The following is a 23,926-nucleotide window of genomic DNA, read 5'->3' as shown; positions in this document are numbered from 1 at the left end:
CAGACACGAGTTCCCCTATTGTCATTTCTCCATCACGTAATAAGAATGAAAATATCCAACACAGGAGTAAATGTTACTAGCCATCCAAAAACAGACAGCTAGAAAGTCTTAATTGTGTCATAATTATCTCTTCCATCCCTACAAACCACTGGAGGAAGTAAGTAAATCTTTAGTCTTTAATAGGAACCCAGAAGATGTTCTCAATGTGGGCAAATAATGTTAGATAAAAATAATATCAAGCCTTATCATTAACTATTACCGCTTTCCATAATATTTGTTTCCTGGGCTGAGAGAAGACAATAATATTGACAGCAAGCACTTTACAAATTATAAAAATATATGTGTGCTACCACACTCTTGTAAGGAAAAACTTCAACCACTAATCTCTGATGCAGAATTATTTCAATAAAGAACACTAGTAAAAAAAAAAAAATGAGTAGGGAATAATTATAATACAAAGTTGTGAAGTTTACTATAGCTAAATAATTGAATAAAGCATACATTATTAACATTTATTTCTAAAACATGACACATTACATCAGATGTGTCTGGCTAGAAAAAATAACATTCCTATGTCTATACCACATCAGGAAAACCAAACCACACATGCATAACACATACAGCGTGAAAGAGAAACGACCATTAGGTGTGACTCAGATAGGAGGTGCTTTTCTCTTGTCACACACTGGTTAAACTCATTTTTCAGGCCTCTCTGACTTTTCTAGGCTCTGCAACCCAGATCAGGGAGACTCACCTGGAGCTGTGCTGCAGGGAGATTGACATCAGCCACCATCTCTGTACAAGGGTGCTCTACCTGCAGCCGAGGATTCAACTCCAGAAAGTAGAAGCTGCCATCCTGGCTGTACAGGTATTCCACAGTCCCAGCACTCACATAACCCACCATTTTGGCAAGTTTCACCGCACACTAAAAGAAGAGAGATAAGCAAACATAAGTATCTCACCTTATCCAACTGCTAGACCACTACAGCCTCTCACTGACTCAACAGTTCAGTGTGTATAAGAGCCATCAAAAGCTTTTAGCCACATGAGAGCACATTTCTGATTATTATACAATATCCCTGGACAAGGATGAAAAACTCAATGAAAAATCGGGAGAAAAGAGCATTTTTCACTTTGCATCAAAAGCAACCTCACCCCATCAGACATAAATGCATGCAGACAAAAAAACATGGGGACAGACTCTTGTCCAGTTTCCAGTATTTCCAATATGCTCCTCTTCTTCCTAGAAACATAGCTAACTAGCTAGAGAATAGATTTTTTTTTTTTTTTTTTTTTGGAGACAGAGTCTCACTCTGTCTCCCGGGCTGGAGTCCAGTGGCACAATCTCGTGGCTCACTGCAAACTCTGCCTCCCGGGTTCAAGTGATTCTCCTGCCTCAGCCCCCCAAGTAGCTGAGATTACAGGCATGTGCCACGATGCCTGGCTAATTTTTGTATTTTTAGTAGAGATGGGGTTTCCCCATGTTGGCCAGCCTGGTCTCAAACTCCTGACCTCAGGTGATCTACTCGCCTTGGACTACCAAAGTGCTGGGATTACAGGCGTGAGCCACTATGCCTGGCCTGGTTAGTGGCTAAGTTTTGACAAACAGGACATCAGCATTGGTAAGTGATATGCATAACTCGTAAGTCACAGATATATATATAGATATATATATATGGAGATGGAATCTCGTTTTGTCACCCAGGATGGAGCACAGTGGCGCAATCTCGGCTCACTGCAACCTCCGCCTCTCAGGTTCAAGTGATTCTCCTACCTCAGCCTCCTGAGTAGCTAGGATCACAGGCACATGCCACCATGTCAGGCTAATTTTTGTATCTTTAGTAGAGATGGGTTTTCGTCATGTTGGCCAGGCTGGTCTCGAACTCCTGATCTCAGGTGATCCACCCACCTCAGCCTCCTAAAGTGCTGGGATTATAGGCGTGAGCCACAGCACCCGGCCCTAAGTCATATTCTGAAAAGGAAATGTCTCATTCTCTATTCCTGGCTTTTTCCTTCTTATTCACTGGAACATAGTCATGATAGTATAAGCCAGCTTCAATCATGCAAATGAGAACACACTAAGAACAGCAAGAAAAGAAAGAAAGGAAAAGAAAAGAAAAGAAAGAGAAAGAGAAAGAAAAGAAAGAATGAACCTGAATCCCAAGATGGCCTCGTGGAATAAAACACTTCCACCAGCCCTGAAAAGCTCACCTCAGACTAGGATGGGAGAGAAAAATAAACTTCTATTTTTGGGGGAGTCCGCTGTGTTTTTTGGACCTTTTTGTTATAGCAGTTTAACCTGTATCCTAATCGATACAGGAATTATTAAGTGCAGGTAGAATGTTGCTGTTTAAAAATATTAAAATATGAGATGCTAGCTTAGCAAAAGGGTAGTGGGTAGCAGAGAAACAGATACTGCAGGCTGGAAAGGTGATAACCTCTTTGTTGGGATAACACAACATTTGGTAAACTGTTTCCTACAATAACTTGGAATACTGACCACAGACCAACTAAACCTTAAAAAAGATGGTCTGAAAGGGTCAGAGTGTCGAAAAAGCCAACTTCTTTTGTATCCCCCCAAACAGAAAATGAGATTATCACCCTGAAGCAACTCAGTGTCAAAGATCAAACATGCTGCTTTAGTTTCAGCTGGCCCCAAGACAGCCAATATCAAATCGAGGCAAGAGAGGCTAAGCACAGAAGCCAGTAAATAATAGAAGAAAAGTTTCTATACCTAGAAGAAATCTATGAGTATGATTAATCCAACCCAAAGCTGATTGCAAGCAAATAGCCCAGAAGCTTAGTAAGTATTTGAAGGAATTGTATTTCTAAACAAACCACAAACCTGGCCTTCCAAAGCCTGCGACTGATGATTGGGATATTTGTGCCCTCAATCCTGCACCAGCAGGAAGTGGGTTGTGAAAGTTCTGCCAAAGAAGGCATAGCCTCCAAAGCCCAACTCACAGAGAAAACTGAATGAGGAAGAACTTCCCAGAAAACAATGTTAGGTGTCTTGAAGGACAATGAACAAGGGATTTACTCCCTTATTGCACTTCTCTGGAGTGTGCAGTAGCAGAACCAGGGACAGCCAGAAGGTCTAACTGAGGTAGTATTCTATTATATAGCAGGGAATCATTGCAGTTCCTACCTAAAAAGGAGGATTTGATAACTGCTATGGACCAACGATTGCTATGTATTTTTCATTTTTCCAAATGAGAGTTATCCTGTTCTTATTCCATCATTGTATATTGGGTATATGGTGAAGGCAGGGGAGTTATGATACCAGGTAAATAACTTGTATTTTGAGTCACTGGCCCATGAAAAGCCACAATACATATCTAATGGAGAGGAATAGACATCATATAGAGATCCGGAATCACCTCCAGTAATAACCCATCCAGTTACTAGTAACTGGATGGGGCTTCAGGCTGTCTTCCTTGGACAAAGGCTATGTGTGCTCTAAAAGTAGGAAAAAGGATAAAGGGATAATGGGTAGCCAGAGGAATAGACTGAGGCACAGATTATGAAATGCCCTCCAGTGACTTTTCTCTACTTCATCATTTTAGGAATAAAATCCAAATTTTTGCTGAGCGCATGGTCACCCAGTTAGTGACCACAATTCCTAACATCCTTTGTGCTAGGTATAATTGTGTAACTGAATTTTGTCCAGTGGAATGTGAGCAGAAGTGATGTATGTGACTTCAAGATCATGCTTCCATATGCTTGCCCTCCACATCCCCTGTCTCTTCCTCCCACAGGCCACAATGTGAACATAATCTTGTGTGAGTTAGCTTAATCATGAAGATGACAATGTCCAAGAGCAAAGTTTGGCAAACTTTTTTGGTAAAGAGCCAGATAGTAATTATTTTCAATTTTGTGGGCCATATAGCCTCTGTCACAACTATTCAATTCTACCATTGTAGTGATAAAGCAGCCATAAATAACACATAAATAAATAAGCATCACTGTGTTCCAACAAAATTTTATTTAAAAAACAGGCAACAGGTGAGCAATAAACCTGTTTCTGGTAACAGCTCATCTCTGAACTATGATGAAAGAGAAATAGAAACTTACACCTTGTTTAAGCCACTGTATTTTGCTTATTTATTTATTTGTTTTGAGATGGAGTCTTGCTCTCTCACCCAGGTTGGAGTGCAATAGCACGGTCAAGGCTCACTGCAGCTTTGACCTCCCAGTGTCAAGTGATCCTCCCACCTCAGCCTCCCAAGCAGCTGAGAGTACAGACGTGTGCCATGACACTCAGCTAATTTTTGTATTTTTAGTAGAGATAGGGTTTCACCATATTGCTCAGGCCGGTCTCGAATTCCAGCGCTCAAGTGATCTGTCTGCCTTAGCCTCCCAAAATGCTAGGATTACAGGCAAGAGCCACCATGCCCGGCCAAGCCACTGCATTTTGAAGGCATCTTTATTACAGCAGTTCAAGAGTACATTCTAATATATACACAACATCGGAAATAGACCTCTAACACACATGAAATATATTTTGAAGAATATATTTTGATGTAGAGACTGGGTTAGGACTCCAGAAAAGACCATGTTCAGGCCTCTAAACTATAGTTATTCCGAAGGCATCGTTCATGACTTTGAGAAACTATTTTCTATACAAAAAGATAGAATGTGTGAACTCTGAAGATATCTAGAGGACTTTCCAAAAAAGATAATAGAGTTGATTAAATTCAGCTGAAGACTTGATGATACTCAACCCAGCAAATAAAACTACCTGATTATGAGCCTCTTAAAAAAATCAATCATAAGATTAAAAATTTCAAAACATTTCTCTTCTTTATCCCTGTATCCTGAAATGGTACACTGATTTTTTTTAGAAAGCATTAACTACTTTTAGAGCTTGACATGTTCCTTGACAATTCTCTTAGTGGGAGAACAGTAGAATTTTTTTTCTCTAAGAAAAGGACATAATTTTATTAATTATTCAGAATCATTGCTTAAAATCCCATTGTTCTCAGATTGGTACATGAACTGAATGAAAAATGTTCTGTGTAAGAAAACATAAAGTAAGCCTTTTAATATATGTACCTGTTCCATGTGTTCAAATACTGCTGGAGTAGCAATAGTAGCAGGTGCTTCTTCAATAATCTTCTGATGCCTGCGTTGTACAGAGCAATCACGACCAAACAAAGAGATAGCATTGCCATATTGGTCCGCTAAGATCTGCACCTCCAGATGACGAGATTGTTTGGCTAGTCTCATCACAAATATGGGAGATCCAGGAACTTCAGCTTGAACCTGTATTAGAAAAGGGGGGAAAAAAAACCAATTCTTAAATTTTAAACTTTTTATCTATCTTGATAAGCTACTTTGATTTCAACAAGCAGATGTCCAGAAGTGTCAGGAACCATGTTAATCAGCAGAAATACAAAACTGAATAAAATACAGTCCATGCTGTCATCTTTAATATCTTTAAGATGCTGCATTCTTACATAATCAATATTAATTGATAAATATGAAAACATATGAACATCTGGTACATCACAAAGGTAAACAACAAAATATTTGAAAACATAGGCACATACACAAATCCAACAGGGCAAAATACTGCCATCCTGTACTCTGTACAACCAAACGTACAACTTGTTCCAGACAAGATACTTTCCTGGTTCACATTACATCATATATGGTATTGTTGCAGCCAAAGGACTTTCATCTTTAGTTTTGAAGAATATTACTGTTAGGGACAGAATTCTAAAATGGTAACTATTCTTTTTCTCAGCACTTTAAATAATCCCAATGATTTTTGGTTTTCACTGTTTCTACTGAGATGCCAACTGTCAATCTTATTGTTACTCTTTTGAAAGTAATCTTTATTCCTCAGCTGGTTTAAGATTTTCTCTCTTTCTGTCTTTTATAGGCGGGAGAGTGGTAGATTTACTCTGATAAGCATAGATGTGGTTCTTCGTATTTGTCCTGCTTGAGGCTCATAGTGCTTTTTGAATCTGTCCTTGGTATCTTTTATCTGTTCAAAGAAATTCTTAGCTTTTCTCTCTTCAAATATGGCTTCTGCTTCATCATTTCTTCAAATATTGCTTCTGCTCCATTCTCTTTCTCTTCTCCTCTGAGACTTAAAGTACATGATGCTAGACCATTTCACATAACCCGTATGTCTTTTATGCTCTGTATCTTTTTTGCTCTGTTTTGCCATGTAGCAAGTCATCTCAAAACTCAGTGGCTTGCTTAGAACATCAACCTTTTATGATGTGGTTCTCATCTGGGCAGCTCTTCTTCTGGTCTTGCACTTATATACATATCATCATTTGGTAGCTTGAGTGGGGTAGAATGGTCTCACTCTGATGTCTGCTGATTTGTGCTGACTGCTGGCTGGTAGGTCTAGGGAGCCTCAGCTGGAATCGTTCATCTCCAATGCAGGTGGCTTCTCATCCTCCAGCAGGCTAGACTAGGCTTCTTCAGTGATGTGTTCCAAGAGGGGAAGAAGCTGTAAGGCCTCTTGAGGTCTAGGCTCTAGAATTTACACACCACTTTGGCCACATTCTAATGGTCTAAGCAAGCCACAAAGCCAGCTAAGATTCAAGGGGTAGGGAAAATAGATGCCACCCCTGGAAGGGAGGAACAGCAAAGTCACATTGCAAAGGGTGTACATACAGGAATGGGAGGAGTTATTGTGGCCATCTCTTGCAAACAACTTACTATGCTCTACCCTATGGCCACAATAATTCACATACCTCCCACATGCAAAATAGACTCACCCCCTCCCAAGACCCCCCAAAGTCTCATCCAGTCATGGCATTGGGCTTGACATCCATTTTCTCATGAGTCATGTCCAGAAGAAAATGAGGTTCCTTGGGTGCAACTCCTCAGGTACAGTTTCTCTTGATCCAAAGACCTGGGAACTAAAAAGACAAGTTATCTGCCCCAACACTCCCAATATTTATGATGATATTGGGAGAGGATAACTGCAAATGAGACTGCTGTTCAAAGAGGAGGAAATAGGAGATACATAGTAATCATTGGTCCATAGCAATTCTGAAATCCAGATAGGTAAATGCTGTCAGATTCCCTTACTCCAGGGTCAGGAATGCTTTTCGTTTTGTTTTGTTTTGTTTTTCAGGGTCTAGTTTGGTTCCCTGGGAGTGGGTCCTTAATCCATGGCATCCCCTGCTCCTAGCTCTGCCCTCTGGGCTCCTGACTCCACTCTCTGAGAAATCTCTGTTTTTATTTGAAATGACAGCTGTTTACAACTGAATAGCTTTCTGTCTGCTTCCTGCCCATTAAAAAGTTTAAAGCTCAGAGGTCACTTTTCATTTTGAACTGTTTCTGGCCCTTTCAGTCCCTTGGTGCATTCATCAACACAAGTCTCTTGACAACTTTGTGGGTTTCCTATGAATCATATTGGAGTTCACCACTACCCAAAGAGACACATCCACAACTCATGTCTGCATAGACCTCTCTATACTTTGGGCACGTCAGAATGCTGTGAGACAGTACCCTTAAGATACTTAGGGCCAGGCATGGTGGCTTATGTCAGGATGCTGTGAGACAGTACCCTTAAGATACTTAGGGCCAGGCATGGTGGCTTATGTCTGTGATCCCAGCACTTTGGGAGGCCAAGGTGGGAGGATCATCTGATGTCAGGAGTTCGAGACCAGCCTGAGAAACATGGTGAAACCTCATCTCTAGTCAAAACACAAAAACTAGCCAGGCATTGTGGTGGGCACCTGTAATCCCAACTACTCGGGAGGCTGAGGCAGGAGAATCACTTGAACCTGGAAGGTGGAGGTTGCAGTGAGCCGAGATCGCGCCACTGCACTCCAGCCTGGGTGACAGAGTGAGACTCCCTCTCAAGAAAAAAAAAAAAAAGATAGTTAGAAGCATGTTTCCAGCTGAAAGGGTTAAAAATATATATATATACTTAGAAGCATCTTTCTAGCTGAAAGGGTAATTTATTAGCTACTACCTTAAAGATCTCTGAGGCCTTAAAGTCACAGGCACTCTTGACTTGGTCTTCACTCTGAGGCATTTTTTGCTTTGCAAATCTTTTGCCAGCTGGAGAGACTCGGGATGAGAAACAATTCTACTTTCAACAAGTTCTGGGTCCTTTACATTTCTGTAAATTCTGTAAATTCTGCTTGAAAGCAAAACATCTTCTTTAGCTTACCTCTCTTTTACAGTTTCTTAGCATAAGCAACTAGAAGCACTCCACAGATACTTTAAACACTAGTAGAGAGATCCTTAACCAGATCCATGACTTCATTAAATATATTATTTGTCTTCCAAGTTACCTCAGATAACATTTTTTGCCAATTGTTCCATTATTACAGAACATGGATCTTTTTTCCAGACTCCAGTAACAATTACTACACTGCTTTTCCAGCCTCCCTTAACAATTCATCATTCTTCCAGTCTTCATTAACATCCTTCTCACCAATTTTCCAGCCTACACCTATGACCCAGTTTTAAAGTCAATGTCTTACATTTTACTTTTCTGTTATGGCAACATCATACTGTTAGGTATCAATTTCTGTGTCAATTATCCATTGATACCTAACAAACTACCAAAATCTTAGTGACTTGGTATAGCAACCATTTTATTTTATTTGCTCATGAGTGTGTGGATCAGCATTTTGAACTGCACACAACTGGCAGTTCTGATCTTGCCTGGAGTAACTCATGCAGCTATAGTCATCTGGCAGCTCAACTGGGGTTAGATGGTCAAATATGGTCTCATTTACATGTCTCAAATGTGGTGCTGCTAACTGTCAGCTAGTAGGACTAGGAGGCCTTAGCTGGGACAACTCATCTCTGCTCATGTGACCTCTCCTTCTCCAGTAGGCTAGAATGGGCTCTTCACATGGTAGTCTGAGGGCTCGCTCCAAGACAGCAAGAACAACAACTACAAAACCATTGCAAATAATTTCTCACATTGCTCTATGTTTTTCATCCTTTTGTCTCTCTTCATGCTTCAGTCTGAATTTCCTTCTGATCTACTCACCAGTCATTAATTATTTATCTTTTTCTAGATTTTTTTGTTTTGTCACCCAGGCTGGAATGCAGTGGCATGACCATAGCTCAAGGCAGCCTCAAACTCCGGGGCTCAAGGGATTCTCCCATCTCAGTCTCCAGTGTCAGTTACTGATTCTCCCATCTCAGTCTCCAGTGTCAGTTACTGATTCTCCTCAACTGCATCTAATATGCTATAATTTTAAACTCCTATATTGACTTCTTCTTCTTCTTCTTTTTTTTTTTTTTTTTTTTTTTTTTTAAGACAGGGTCTTGCTCTGTCACCCAGACTGGAGTGCAGTGGCACAATCTCAGCTCACTGCAGCCTCTGCCTCCTGGGTTCAAGTGATTCTCCCGCCTCAGCCACCCAAGTAGCTGGGATTACAGACATGTGCCACCAGGCCCAGCTAATTTTTGTATTTTTAGTAGAGACAGGGTTTCATCATGTTGGCCAGGCTGGTCTTGAACCCCTGACTTCAAGTGATCTACCTGCCTCAGCCTCCCAAAGTGCTGGGATAATAGGCATGAGCCACCATGCCCAGCTACTGATATTGACTTCTTAATTTTAGTTATTGCATTTTCAGTTCTAGAACTTTTGTTTCTTCTTTAAGATTTCCAGTTCTCTACCAAAATTCTCAATCTTGCCTTTAATTTCCTTCAATATGTTAAGCAGAATTACTTTAAAGTCCTTGTCTGATAATCTCAGTATCTAAACCCTCTGGGGGTCTGTTTCTACTGTTTTGTTCTTCTTGGTTTTCAGTCATCTAATTTTGTATGCTTATTTTCAATTGAGTGGTTGATATGCTGTAAGAAAAATTAATAGAAATAATTTTAAGTTCTGGATGTTATCTTTCTCTGGAAAGGATTTACATTTGCTTCCTGCAGGTGTCTAGAAGCACTAGCAATCCTAAAACATCTTGCTTAAATCAGAGGTTGAATGCTTTGAAGCCAAGATTTAGTCCCTGTGAGGGCTAGTCTATTTCCAGTTCACCTTTTCTCCCATGATGTAGTCAGTCCTTAAAGATCCTAACCTAAAATGTGGGAGGTTTTCCAGGGCACCGCTCCCCAGGAAGCCCTCTTAGTCTTTTAAGACTGTTGAAAACTTATCAGCCTTTCAGGTGCTTCTTCTTGAACTATAAGATATATCTAGGGGAAAAGTAGCCTCGTATGTCAGGCTCACATCTCTGGGTTTCCTTCTTCTCCTATAGGTTAGCTCCATAATTCTTCACTGTCTTGAATGGTCTCTAATGCCGTAAAATGTAATATATATATAAAAAGAAATCTGGTTCAGCTTTTCTAGTTTGTTCCCAATGGGATGATTGGTTTATTCAGCCAACTAGTATTGAAACTTAAGGACTTTTTCACAGAAAACCTCCCCTTAGTGTTTTAAGACTTTTCCACTATTTGATTCCATAAGTAATGAGTAGTTTTGAAATGTCTGTAAGAGTTAACATTAATTAACATGCCTTTTTTTTCTTTTTGCTTCTAAGAGCAAAGTCTTTTTCTCTAGGCCCTCTGAGTCACTGATCTACCTATGAAATTAGAATTCAATGAAAAAAATGTAAAAAAAAAAAAAAAACCCAAGGTAATATTCAATTTCTGACACTTAAAATAGGATAATGTAGCAAAACAATACCTTATTTATTGATTTATTTATTTTACAATTTTTTGTAGAGATAGAGTCTCACTTTATATTCCAGACTGATCTCAAATTTCTGGCTTCAAGCAATGCTCCCGCTTTAGACTCCCAAAGTGCTAGGATTATAGGCATAAGCCACGAAGCCTGGCCAAGACAACACCTTTATCATTTCCTTTATCTAGTACAGATGCTCTTTGACTTACAATAAGGTTATGTCCCAATAAACACAACATAAGTTGAAAATGTTCTAAGTCAAAATCGCATTTAATATACCTAACCTAATGAACACCATAGATTAGTCTAGCCTACCTCAAATGTGCTTAAAACACATTAGCCTACAGTTGGGCAAAATCTTCTAACACAAAGCCTATATTATAATAAAGTGTTGACTGTCTCATGTAGTTTACTGAATGTTGTACTGAAAGTGAAAAACAATAGCTGTATGGGCACTTAAAGTAAGATTTATACTGAATGCATTATCACTTGCACACCATTGTAAAGTCGTTTGTTTGCTGATTGACTTTGTAAGCTGAAATTTTAAGTTGGGGACCACCTGTATATGAAATCATGGAAGACCCAGCTTGTAAGATTTTCCTTTTAATTCTTGACAGTGAAGCAAGGAGTTTGCTGCTAAGTGTTTTAAGGGGGAAAAAAAAAAAAAAAAAGCCAAATAAAAGGTAGCATGGCACACTAGTAAAAGAAGTGCAAAGTAGAAGATGATGAGGAAACTATGAAAAAGAGGGAAGCTAGGAGAGTGAAAAGAGTAGACTTCTGTCCCAATTTTCCATTTTTTGACAAATCTTTTACTATGTATTGGTAGGAGGAAAAAAAGTGAGTTAAACATGTGAGGGTAACTCTGAGGGCAGAACAAAAAGAGACCCCTGTCTCCCTTTTCTCGCTCTGTTTAAGATTCTAAAAAGACATCACTTCTTTGGTTGTCTCCGCAACCAATGTATAGTATGGCCACATCAACTTGGCTGCAAAGCAGAGGGTAAGGCAAAGAGAGATCCTACATCGAGCTTTCCTGAGTCACTCTCAGTTCCTATATACTGTGGGCCTGCCATAGGGTTCCTGTGCCAGGGTGTGGTGGCCATGCAGCACAGGCTAGGGTATACACTGCTGGGACAGCAGGGTAGATGAGACATATGATAGAAACTCAGAGGTCTCTAGGCAATGTGAACTAAAGTGAGAAAAAGTCAATCAGAGAGCCTGGGCTTGGCCAAGCCAAGAGCAACCATATCAGTATCATACCACCATATCACATATTACCTACAAAGTCAGCAGAACAGGGGCACAAAAATATAGAAAGGTATTGATTTTTCTTTGCCATTATGAGGTCCTATAAGCCATACGCACCATGTAGGGAAGAGCTATCTGAGAAACTGAGCATGTTTATATAAGACAGAATAACTCTACTGTTTGAATTACCTAATTAAATAAAACTCAAAATTGAGTTGGACATTTCGTTAACCTTTTTTCTCTGCTAATATGCAGGTAGAAACTAGAGAGAAAGACAATTAGCTATAGACAAAATGAAACATTAAATATTTTCTGGACATCCAAATTATAGTATGAGTTAAATCATATATCTCTGACATACATGTTAGTTCAAACAAACAAAAACAGCTTATACTCCACCTGTCTGAAGAGGTTAGGGAAGTCATCTGCATTGTTGACTTTTCTAATTCCCTTCCCTCCTCCTCCCTCTGAGGCCTTGATCATTACTGGATATCCAACTTCCTCAGCTGCCTTCAAGAAGAAAGAAAAAAAAAATAGAACAAACAGTGTTATTACTAGGGAAGGAGAAAACTGGCATTTTTCTCCCTTTAAGAATGCAGTCATTAAGTAAGTCTAAATACAATAAAATAGAAAGATCTTCAAGATACACTATTAGGTGAAAAAATAAATAGTAGAACAATATTTGAAGTATTAGGTTGAACCAAAAGAAATTGCCTTTTTCATAGATTAAAAAAAATGACTGAATATAGGCAATTTCTTATGGTTCAATCTAAACTAATGTCACATGAGTCAAAAACAAAATTATATACGCATTCATATACCCACACATGTAAGTGCAAAGAAGTGAAGTCCAGAGTACATACCAGCAATGATTTAGAAAAGAAAGATGGGTCCAGGCACAGTGGCTAACTCCTGTAATCACAGCACTTTGGGAGGCCAAGGCGGGCGGATCACCTGAGGTCGGGAGTTCAAGACCAGCCTGACCAACATGGAGAAACCCCGTCTCTACTAAAAATACAAAATTAGCTGGGTGTGATGGCGCATGCCTGTAATCCCAGCTACTCGGGAGGCTGAGGCAGGAGAATCGCTTGAACCTGGGAGGTGGAGGTTGCAGTGAGCCAAGATCACGCCATTGCACTCCAGCCTGGGCAACAAGAGCGAAACTCCATCTCAAAAAAACAAAAACAAAAAACAAAGAAAGATGCGTGGATATAAAACTTTCCTTTTTCACTGTATATATTTCTGCATTATTGGAATTTCTTGCTTATGGTATGCAGGTATCCATGTATTACAATAAAAAAAAAAAAAAGACATAAGGAGTTCACTTAAAATAAGCTGAAGTGGGGTTGGGCACAGTGGCTCATGCCTGTAATCCCAACACTTTGAGAGGTTGAGGCAGGTGGATCACCTGAGGTCAGGAGTTCGAGACCAGCCTGGCCAACATGGTGAAACCCCTGGTCCTATTAAAAATACAAAAAATTAGCTGGGCATGGTACTGCATGCCTATAATCACAGCTACTCCGGAGGCCGCGGCACAAGAATTGCTTGAACCTGGGAGGCAAAGGTTGCAATGAGCCAAGATCGCGCCAATGCATTCCAGCTTGGGCAACAAAGTGAGACCCTGTTTCAATAAAATAACCAAGTCATTCCTTTGTCAAAATATTCCAGTCTTTTAAGGTTTTGCTACATTATAAAAATATCTTTAAAATGTATCACCAGGCCTGGCCCAGTGCTTCACACCTGTAATCCTAGCACTTTGGGAGGCCAAGGTGGGTGGATCACTTGAGGTCAGGAGTTGGAGACCAGCCAGCCCAACTTGGTGAAACCCTGTCTGCACTAAAAATACAAAAATTAGCTGGGCATGGTGGCGGTAACCTGTAATCACAGCTACTCAGAGGCTGAGGCAGGAGAATCACTTGAATCTGGGAAGTGGAGGTTGCGGTGAGCTGAGATGGCATCACTGTACTCCAGCCTGGGCAACAGAGTGAGACTCCAACCCAAAAAAATAAAATAAAAAAAGTATCACCCAGAAAAAGAACATTTCAATTTTTAATCTGTCAATCGATTACTTAATGGATGAAAATCTTTTACGCAGTCTCACCTTTTCTAATGTTTCTTTAACTCTATTCTTTTCTATGCTCATATAAACAGAATTAGTATGATGAACTCAATTGCTGAGTGATAGATGATCAAAGAGATAGCTTAAAAAAAAGAGAAAGACTTAAAAAAAAAAAGGAGGTATCCCACAGGAGGTCAGTAAGTAAGAAGGTAGGCCTTTTAAAAATATATGAAAGCTTTAGTCACAGGTCGCCCATTAAAAATATTTTGGAAGAATTTTAACACTTTAATATAATGTTAAGTAAGGAGCAGGGAAGTAGAAGGACAAAAAAATATTAAGTAGAAAAAAGTATTATGATTACCAACACAATACATATAGTAAGACCCAAAGCTTATAATTATCATAAGTATAGGAATCTATTAATAAAGATTTTTACATGATATAAATCTATGAGTTGAAAAAGGATTTAAAAATATGAATAGGTTAACAGGCATTATCTTTGGATGGTGTGTTTGCATGTGGCTTTATCATCATCTTTGGCTTTTCAAATTTTCTACCAGAAAATGTTGTTTATAATTATAACCAGAAAAAATAAAAAAGAATGTTAGTCGATAAGCAAAATAGCTAGAATAGCTAGTTCCTTACAAAGAGCTTCTACTCTTTTGCAAATTATAACAAACAAAATAAAGCATTTGCAATTCAATTAGAAATATTAATTCTTCTTATTAAGGAGATTACAGGATGTTTAACTTAAAATGCAAACAATACAACAAAATTATTTGAACATTCAGCATCCCTCTTGAATTTACATGACACAAGTCAAACTCAAGCAGTGTATTTTTCTACAATAGCCTCTTTCATTATCTTTCATTATACCTGGAAGCATAACCAACACTTTAAACTATTTATAAAAGTGAAAGGGGAATAAATTGGAGGGAACTATAAGGAAAGAAAAGGTAATGTTGGGGAAAGGATCTCCTTTTGCCTAGGTTCACATTTTTACATGGATAGACAATAATTAAGAGTAACACTTTCAGTCTTTCTTGGTTCACTCCCTTGCTCCTCCCCAAGGGAAAAATAATAAATTATGTGATTGGTCAACTTGGAAGGAGGGACTGAATATGCATAGCTCAGCCTCTTCCCCTTTGGGATCATTGGTCAACTTGGAAGGAGGGACTGAATATACATAGCTCAGCCTCTTCCCCTTTGGGATCAGCCCATTGCACAGGACACATGCTCTTTGTCAGCTCTCAGCCATACACTAAGCTGAATTAAGCTCTCTCTCTGTCGAGGTAAATCTGTGGTCATTCAGCACTGCCAGTAACCAGTGGGTGAGTGAGCCTGCTTAACTCTGGTGTTCAGTTTACAAATTTGAATGTTGCTACACACTTAAGCCATTTTCACCAACATCTCTGTTCGTAATAAAGTTGACTGTTTGATCTCTGCTTCCTGGCTTCTTGGTTCTCAATTCAACCAGTGGAAAAAGTATGTTGTTTGTTGTCCCCACCCTCACACACTAACAGGTGGTAGAGAAAGAGAGAATCAGCACCTCCTTAAAACTCTGACTTAATCACCTAAGAAATGTTCTGTCCAGATGAGCAGTCTGCTTCAAAATGAATTTAGATTGTTTACATTTAAAGTCACTTCCTCAATCTGTACTTTTTAAAGGCAAAAGACTTATGCAATCTAAAGAGAAACCAGAGTACTCTATACTTTCAAACTACACCTCCTGGTCTTACATCCCTAACACCACCTTGGGTGTATATCACGAGCCAGGCTCCCAATCTCCACATTTGTGACTATAATTGGTCAGTTGAAAGGTATCACTCCCTGGAGTTAGTAACCTACCTGTAGCCCATCATCCACATCTTTCACATAACCTTTTTCATATAGCTCTTGGGGAACATTTAAGATACGTTTTGAAAAATCATTTTCCTGCCAGTCCACACGAAGACCTGCAATAGACAATAGCAACTTAGGGCAATTACAAGAGCTTCTGCTCTTGTCAATTTTCTGCTCTGCATTCTTTGAAATTCTATCATATTTATCCAAAACTGAGAGTGGATGGGAGAAAGAAGGATGCCATAAACCCTGATCAGTCCTTGGGGTTAACAGGATTTAGCCATAGCATGACCCAGCAACTTGGGTTCTTACGCTGGCAAAAGCCAGCCAAACTAACAGGGAGCAACTTATAAAAATGCAAAGACATACAAGATCAAAACAAACAAAAAAAGAGCATGGCATACTTCTCACAGCAACTCAGCAGGCAAAATACCTTCAAACTGTGTGTTCAGGCCTGCTCCAGGGCCAAGAGGTCTGGGAAATAATTCAATCTTTATGAGCCCTTGGAAATAGAAATGGCGGTTTTATCGGCCTCAGCAGAGTCATGATTCCATGCTCTCTGAACGTCCCTGTACTGAGCCACAAGGGGAACACTATAGCCTCTCCATTCAAACAAGAACAAATTCAACCTTTTATTTTAAGCTATTTGACCCAGCAGATCTGGAGAGGATATTGCAATCTCCCTGGAGTGCCAGAGTAACAAGGGTTCAAATCTGTTCAGCCTCAAGACCGTGGTCATTCCCATTTAAAAGAGGTTTTAGTGTATGTCTGTTCCTAGTGCTTGAGTACTAAAAAAAAAAAAAGGTTCATATTGTTATCAACTACAATAATTCACATGGAACTGTTTAAGGGATGTGTTGAGAATAAATCACTCTTTGAAAATTCTTGCCCCTCTGGCATGCCTGGAAGAAAGGTTAATTACTGACCTCATTTTCTGCATCAAGGGCAACTGAGGTTGAATGGTTTTTAAACAGTCAAATCAAATCATCAATAGATTGTGGGTTGATATCAAGAAAATATTGGCGCCAGGCGTGGTGGCTCATGCCTGTAATCCCAGCACTTTGGGAGGCCAAGGCAGGTGGATCACGAGGTCAGGAGTTCAAGACCAGCCTGGCCAAGATGGTGAAACCCTGTCTCTACAAAAAAATACAAAAATTAGCCGGGTGTGGTGGCGGGTGCCTGTAATCCCAGCTACTCGGGAGGCTGAGGCAGAGAATTGCTTGAACCCGGGAGGTGGAGAATGCAGTGAGCCAAGATCATGCGCTGCACTCCAGCCTGGGCAACAGAGTGAGACTCCACCTCAAAAAGAAAAAAAAATAGAAACAAAACATTGGCAAGGAAACATTTGAGTAAGTGGGTTTTAGGTTTTTCCTAGTGATCCAGGCTACTCCCAGGCAGGTCCGAAGACCCAATTCCCCCTGGGAAGCCCACCTCTGACTCTAGCCTACCCAGAGTACATCTAAACCCACAAAACCATATATATGTTTTCCCAGAGTTTTTCTAAGTTAACTCACAAGATCACTCCAGATCACAATTTAGCATTTGTGTCCCTGGAACTAAATTTATATTCCTAAAAGAATCACAGGTGTATTAATTAAGCCAGGAGCTACAAGGTACCATTAATCAATCAGTATTCCATTTCTTGTCAAGTATCCCAATACTTTTTCAAAAGAGGTAAGTCCCAAATATCCTACTGAGCTATTCTGTACTTCAAGATACAAACAAGAATTCAGTTCTTACCACTGCCGCTCCAGGGAAGAGTTGGGATACCTGCAGTTTGAGCCACTATGGAAGATGCAATCTTATCCCCTAAAGCCCACATGGCCTGGCTTGGAGGACCTAAAAACAAAACAGGAAAAGAATCCTGACTGTAACACCTTGGCTTCATTTCTGGCACATGTAGTTGCCTTGTATTATAGCTATTTATGTATTTGTCTTGTCCTCCCCCCACTCCTCACATATCAAGGAGATCATAAATTGATTATGGGGACTATTATGCTTTGACTTATCTTTGTACCATCTATAAAACCTAATGTAAGCTTTTTGTGCAGAGTGAGAGCTCAATATATATAAATATATGCTGAATTAAATTTTTGACAAATCTAGCTATAATGTTATCATTCTTCATGATCCAACTTTACCAGATCAATAAAGTCTTCTTTTTTAAGTCAATATCCTGAAATAAGGACTTTAAAGTTTTAGGATTCAAGTCTGAAATAGCATACCCTCTTCGGTCTTAGGGGAACCCAAAAAGGAGACATCTTTAAAAAGGTTTACAAAATATAATCTTCATTGTTTAAGGTCTCTGAGACAGAGAGAAAAATGCTTTGAGCTATATAACCTCTGTTTTTCTCTCTGGTATAATGACAGCAGAAAAGTCAGAAGAAGTATCTCTCACTTGTAGGAGTATCACCTATATGCTTAAATGCAAAGGTGCTGATTCATATTTAAGGGCACACTGCCAGGGCATCCTGAGTATTCAATTATCTTCAATATCTAAAAACAGGTCATTTTCACACATGCTTTCTTAAGGTTAGCTGCAAAGTTTTAAAAGGTCAGTGTTTTAGAAACCAAAGCCTTCTCCATATCTCCATATCTGACCCAGGGACAGAAAACAAAATCAAGATGAAGTGAGATAAGCAAAAAATGAAAAAAATGAAAGAAATGAAGAGGGTTACTCTGAAAGTTAGTAATAGATTGAGGAAAAAAAAAAGAGAGAGAGAGAGAGCCCAGCACATGTTAAACGGAAAATCAGACTATAGAGTAAAATGTGGGCAAAATTGACAGAAAGAAACAGAAAGACAGGAACAATATGTCAGAACGGCTTACCCATGAAGGCTATGCCATTTTTCAAGAGAAGTTCCGGTAGTTTGGGATTCTCAGAAGCATGACCCCAGCCAGCCCACACTGCCTGCAAGGGAATACAATATAATTCATTCTTAAAATTCATACAAAACCCCCACAAACTGCATGAGTCTCTATCCAGGCTGGCCCTGTTTCTTGAGGTACAATAGTTTCACAGCAGCCTAATGCTTAATTCAGCTTCTATGCTTGATTGTTGGCAAACTCTTTACAGAGTAACAATAAGTAGTCCATTGTGGCAAGATCTCTGAAGGGGTCAAAACCAAGTTGAAATTGATATTAAGATCCAGTTATGCTTGTTGCTCTTTAGGAAACTCAATTCATAGCCTAGGTTGTAAAGGGCGTTTTCTAGAAAAACTGGCTATGTTCCACATATTCAATTACTATGGCCACTCCATCACATCTTTATTGATTACACTGCCATCTAAGTTTAGAGTTTTTTCCTCTTTGGGCTTTAAGGTACCTACCCTAAACTTACTAACACAATGTGACAGGGAAGAAACAGCCTACTTCTTTAATATACCATCATCCTTTAGGCTAATATTCCATAACAAACAGGTAATTTTTACTGGCTCAAAGGTGAGATACCTAGAATAAATAATCTCTGAAAGACGTTTCCAAAACTTCTGCTTGTATTACGTTTACTTTATTTTTAGCCATTCCATTATTTCCATCTTTCTTTTCCTTCTTTGGTTTAGTTATCCCATACACAGGCATTTAATAATTTTCAAAAACGATGCTTTACAAAAATGTTCTTCTCTAGATATCCCCTTGTGCCTAACTATAAAATGGCTGAATTTGGCTTTAAAGGACACATTGGCATCTCTTACTTGTACTGGGATCCTTTTAGCAATATCAAGAATTAATTCCACATTTGCATAGTTGTTGTTGTTTGGTCCTCCAGGCACTGGCACATAGTGATCTGCCATCTTAATGTATTCTGAAAATGCAAGTGAATTAATAGAGAACACATGATTGTTTTTTGCCAGAAATTTAATTGCACAGCAAAACTACGTAAAGGCCAGGGACTATCATAAGTAACCACAGGACAAACAGCATTAGGAGGATAATTTCCAGGACCATTTAGTTCGAGGCTCTTAGTTTGTTAAGTCACAAGCACTAATACGAGTTAATCCCATATTTAGAAGCTCTTATACTAAAACAGCAGTTCTCCAACATTTCACTATGTAATCTTTCTGAGGAATCTTTATGACTTCTATATCAAGGCTGATGTGTCTGTCAGTTAGGGGCCCAAGTGCAATTACTCTATTCTGAGAAAAAGTTCTAGTCCTGATATCCTTTGTCTTTAACTGGCACTGGACCTAGAGAAAGCCCTTTTCCTGGTACAAAGCTTGACAGAATGGAGAAAGATAGGAGAGCCTGAATGGCTTGCAAACTGGCTAAACAAGAAAGGTTAGTTACAGGAGTGTCTGGAAAGAGTTTATCTGGAATACTGAGGGTTAACAGGTATTTGAAAGAAACTTTAGAAAGATAACCACTTTCTCATATATATTTGTTGTACAGTATTCCCTTTCAAATTTGTCACCTAACATCTCTATTTTCCTATTCTGGCAATGACAACTGTAACAGAAGAGCTACCACGTGTAGGGACTGTAACTAGCACGTTATATATACATTATCTCATTTAATTCTCTCATCAACCCAATATGTGATATGTGACAGAAAATGATGGCTTGGAGGAGTTAAGTAACTTCCTCAAAGTTCATTTCCACCATTTATATATTTATTTTAGCTTTCAAATTTCAACTCAAGCATCCACCATTATTTACTAATAATAAATTTATTTTATCTTGTTCTTTTTTAAAAATGTAAGTTCCAGGATACATGTGCAGGACATCCAGGTTTGTTATATAGGTAAATGTGTGCCATGTTGGTTTGCTGCACCTATCAACCCATCACCTAGGTATTAAGCCCCACATGCACTGGTAAAGGACAGGAACAGACAGACACTTCTCAAAAGAAGACATTTATGTGGCCAACAAACATATTTTAAAAAAAACTCAACATCAGTGATCATTAGAGAAATACAAATCAAAACCATAATGAGATATCATCTCACGCCAGTCAGAATGGTGATTATCTTGTTCTTATTTCTAAAAGATTTTAAGTCCTTTCTAAAAAAAAAATTCTACTAAAAAAAATTCCGCTAGAATTTCTTCAAAATTAAAATAGGTTTATTGTTCTCTTTGATTATAGGAGGGAAAGCATGTGAATTATTAAATAATGTTAGATAATACAACAGAATATAACAATACTATATTTTAAAAGTGAAAATTGGCCAGGCGCAGTGGCTCACGCCTGTAATCCTAGAATTTTGGGAGGCTGAGGTGGGTGGATCATGAGGTCAGGAGATGGAGACCATCCTGGCTAACATGGTGAAACCCTGTCTCTACTAAAAATACAAAAAAATAGCCAGGGATGGTGGCACACGCCTGTAGTCCCACCACAGACAGAGTGAGGCTAAGGGAGGCTGAGGCAGGAGAATTGCTTGAACCTGGGAGGCAGAGGTTGCAGTAAGCTGAGATCACGCCACTGCACCAACCTGGGCGACAGAGCAAGACTCCATCTTAAAAAAAAAAAAAAATTAGATGGGCATGGTGGTGGGAACCTGTAATCCCAGCCACTGGGAAGGCTGAGGCATGAGAATTGCTTGAACCCAGGAGGCAGAGGTTGCAGTGAGCCGAGATTGTGCCACTGCATTCCAGCCTGGGGGACAGAGTGAGACTCTCACCTATTGTGCCACCTCAAAGACAACCAGTTTATGCTTTACTGTATATAAAGATATATATTTTTTGGCATATATATGTTTAATATTTTTTATGGATACCTAATATTTCAATAGCCTATATAATTCATTTGACTACTAACTTATCGATGGAAGTACAGATTATGTATAATTTGAAAAATAATAAAATAATGTGTGTCCCTGTACGGCTGTCCAATTACATCCACAGATATGTTACTAGCAATAAAACTATTGGGTCAAAAGGTATTCACAGTTTCAGACTCTCACTAGCAACATGGGTACCAAATACTCTCACCTATGTTAGGTATTATCAATGTTTTCAATTTTGTGAGTTTTGTAAGTTAAAAAAAAAATCTTTAGTATTGTTTTGGTTTAGATTTCTTTTTTGTTTGTTTGTTTGTTTTTGAGACCGGATCTCACTCTGACACCCAGACTGGAATGCAGCGGCATGATCATGGCTCACTGCAACCTCAGCCTCCCGGGCTCAGGTGATTCTCCCACCTCAGCCTCCAGAGTAGCTGAGACTACAGGCATGCGCCTCTATGCCCAGCTAATTTTTGCATTTTTTGTAGAGACAAAGTTTCACCACATTGTCCAGGCTCACCTTGAACTCCTGGGTTCAAGTGATCCGCCTGCCTTGGCCTCCCAAAGTGCTGAGATTACAGGCGTAAGCCACCATGCCTGGCCCTCCATACTTTTTATCAATAAGGTATAATCTCTTAATCTTAAGGTAGAGTATCTTCACAGATAACATGAAGAATAATATGGTTTCAAGGATTTGCATCAAAATAATTGCGCATGGGGTTAAGAATATAGATGAAACTAGATTAGCCATGAGTTGATAATTATTGATATTGCATGACAGGTAGATGGGAAGGGATTCATTATACTCTTCAACTTTTACATAGTTAAAACACACACACACACACACCAAAAAACACATTCATTTAAAATGCAAATCCTTAGATGTCCAACACACACACATACTCTCCTTAAAAGACAAAGTCTGTGCTTTTGAGGGTGGAAAACAAGGTCCCCCTTGGCAAATACTATATCACATCTTGTAGCCATCTGTAATTTCTAGAAAACCACTTGTGTCATACCTTTATGCATTTGCATATGCTGTTCTTTCTGTCTGGTACACCTTTCTCTCCCCTCAATTGCTTCACTAACTCTTACTCATTCTTGGTTAGACATAATCTCTTTCAGAAAGCTTTCTTTCTCTTTTGTTTTTTTCGTTGAGACTGAGTCTCGCTATGTGGCCCAGGCTGGAATGCAGTGGCACGATCTCAGCTCACCACAACCTCCTCCTCCTGGGTTCATGCGATTCTCCTGCCTTAGCTTCCGAGTAGCTGGATTTATAGGTGCCAGCACCATGCCCAGCTAATTTTTGTATTTTTAGTAGAGACGGGGTTTCATCATGTTGGCCAGGCTGGTCCCAAAACTCCTGACCTCAAGTGATCCACCTGCTTCAGCATCCCAAAGTGCTGGGATTACAGGCATGAGCCACCACACTCAGCCTAAGAAAGCTTTCTCTTAAGCCTGCCCCCAAGAATTAGATGTCTCATCTCTGTGTTCTCACCGGACCCTGTGAATGTTTCTTTTATAGCACTTGCCTCATTGTATTGAAATCATTTGTTTCCTAGAACAAGATCACATCTTATTCAACTGTCAGTCTCCATGTTAAGGCAATGAATAAATGAATTAATTGGAGTACCAGGTAGAAATGAGTGAGGAAAAAGAAACCGGGCCGGGAGCAGTGGCTTACACCTGTAATCCTAGCACTTTGGGAGGCCGAGGCAGGTGGATCACAAGGTCAAGAGACCGAGACCATCCTGGCCAACATGGTGAAATCCTGTCTCTACTAAAAATACAAAAATTAGCTGGGTGTGGTGGCACGCACCTGTAGTCCCAGCTACTTGGGAGGCTGAGGCAGAAGAATTGCATGAACCCGGGAGGCGGAGGTTGCAGTGAGCTGAGTTTGCACCACTGTACTGCAGCCTGGCGACAGAGCAAGACTCCCTCTCAAAAGAAAAAAAAAAAAAAACTATGCAAGATAATCTGTATTTATTATAGATGATCTCATCTTTACAATTATCCAGTGAAACAGACATTAGGATCTTCCTTTTATAAATATGAAACCTGTGGCTCAGAGATGTGAAAGTGTGCATCTAAATGATTTCATATAATAACATGATATAGTTTGAATGTATGTCCCTCACCAAATATCATGTTGAATTGTAATCCCCAGTCTCGGAAATGGGGCCTGGTAGGAGGTGTTTGGATCATGAGGGCAGCTCCCTCATGAACGGCTTGGGCCATCTCCTTGATGATACGTGAGTTCTCACTCTAAGTTCATATGAGATCTGGTTGTTTAAAAGTGTGTGGCACCCTCCCCACAATTCTCTGTCTTGTTCCTGCTCTGGCTATGTGATGTGCCTACTCCCCCTTCACCTTCCCCCAGGATAGTAAGCGTCCTGAGGCCTCCCCAGAAGCAGAGCAGATGCCAGCACCATGCTTCCTGTAA

The 23,926-nt window shown here is 39.6% G+C and overlaps 1 protein-coding gene across 14 annotated transcripts in view; it reads right to left on the bottom strand.

The window, feature by feature from the left end:
- The window catches only part of ACACA (acetyl-CoA carboxylase alpha), a 335,341-nt gene that overhangs the window by 176,729 nt on the left and 134,686 nt on the right, over positions 1 to 23,926 (bottom strand). For all 14 annotated transcript variants that reach the window (XM_024234623.3, XM_054536750.2, XM_054536755.2 and 11 more), the window contains 7 exons: positions 19,463 to 19,572; positions 18,600 to 18,681; positions 17,511 to 17,609; positions 15,777 to 15,883; positions 12,269 to 12,379; positions 5,056 to 5,265; positions 755 to 925 (listed from right to left, as the gene is read on the bottom strand). In XM_024234623.3, the coding sequence (XP_024090391.1) occupies positions 755 to 925; positions 5,056 to 5,265; positions 12,269 to 12,379; positions 15,777 to 15,883; positions 17,511 to 17,609; positions 18,600 to 18,681; positions 19,463 to 19,572 (890 nt within the window). The remainder of the gene's footprint in view (positions 1 to 754; positions 926 to 5,055; positions 5,266 to 12,268; positions 12,380 to 15,776; positions 15,884 to 17,510; positions 17,610 to 18,599; positions 18,682 to 19,462; positions 19,573 to 23,926) is intronic.

This window comes from Pongo abelii, chromosome 19 (assembly GCF_028885655.2).
Source record: "Pongo abelii isolate AG06213 chromosome 19, NHGRI_mPonAbe1-v2.0_pri, whole genome shotgun sequence".
In the NCBI taxonomy this organism is placed as follows: domain Eukaryota; kingdom Metazoa; phylum Chordata; class Mammalia; order Primates; family Hominidae; genus Pongo; species Pongo abelii.
This window is presented reverse-complemented; position numbering and strand designations above follow the sequence as displayed.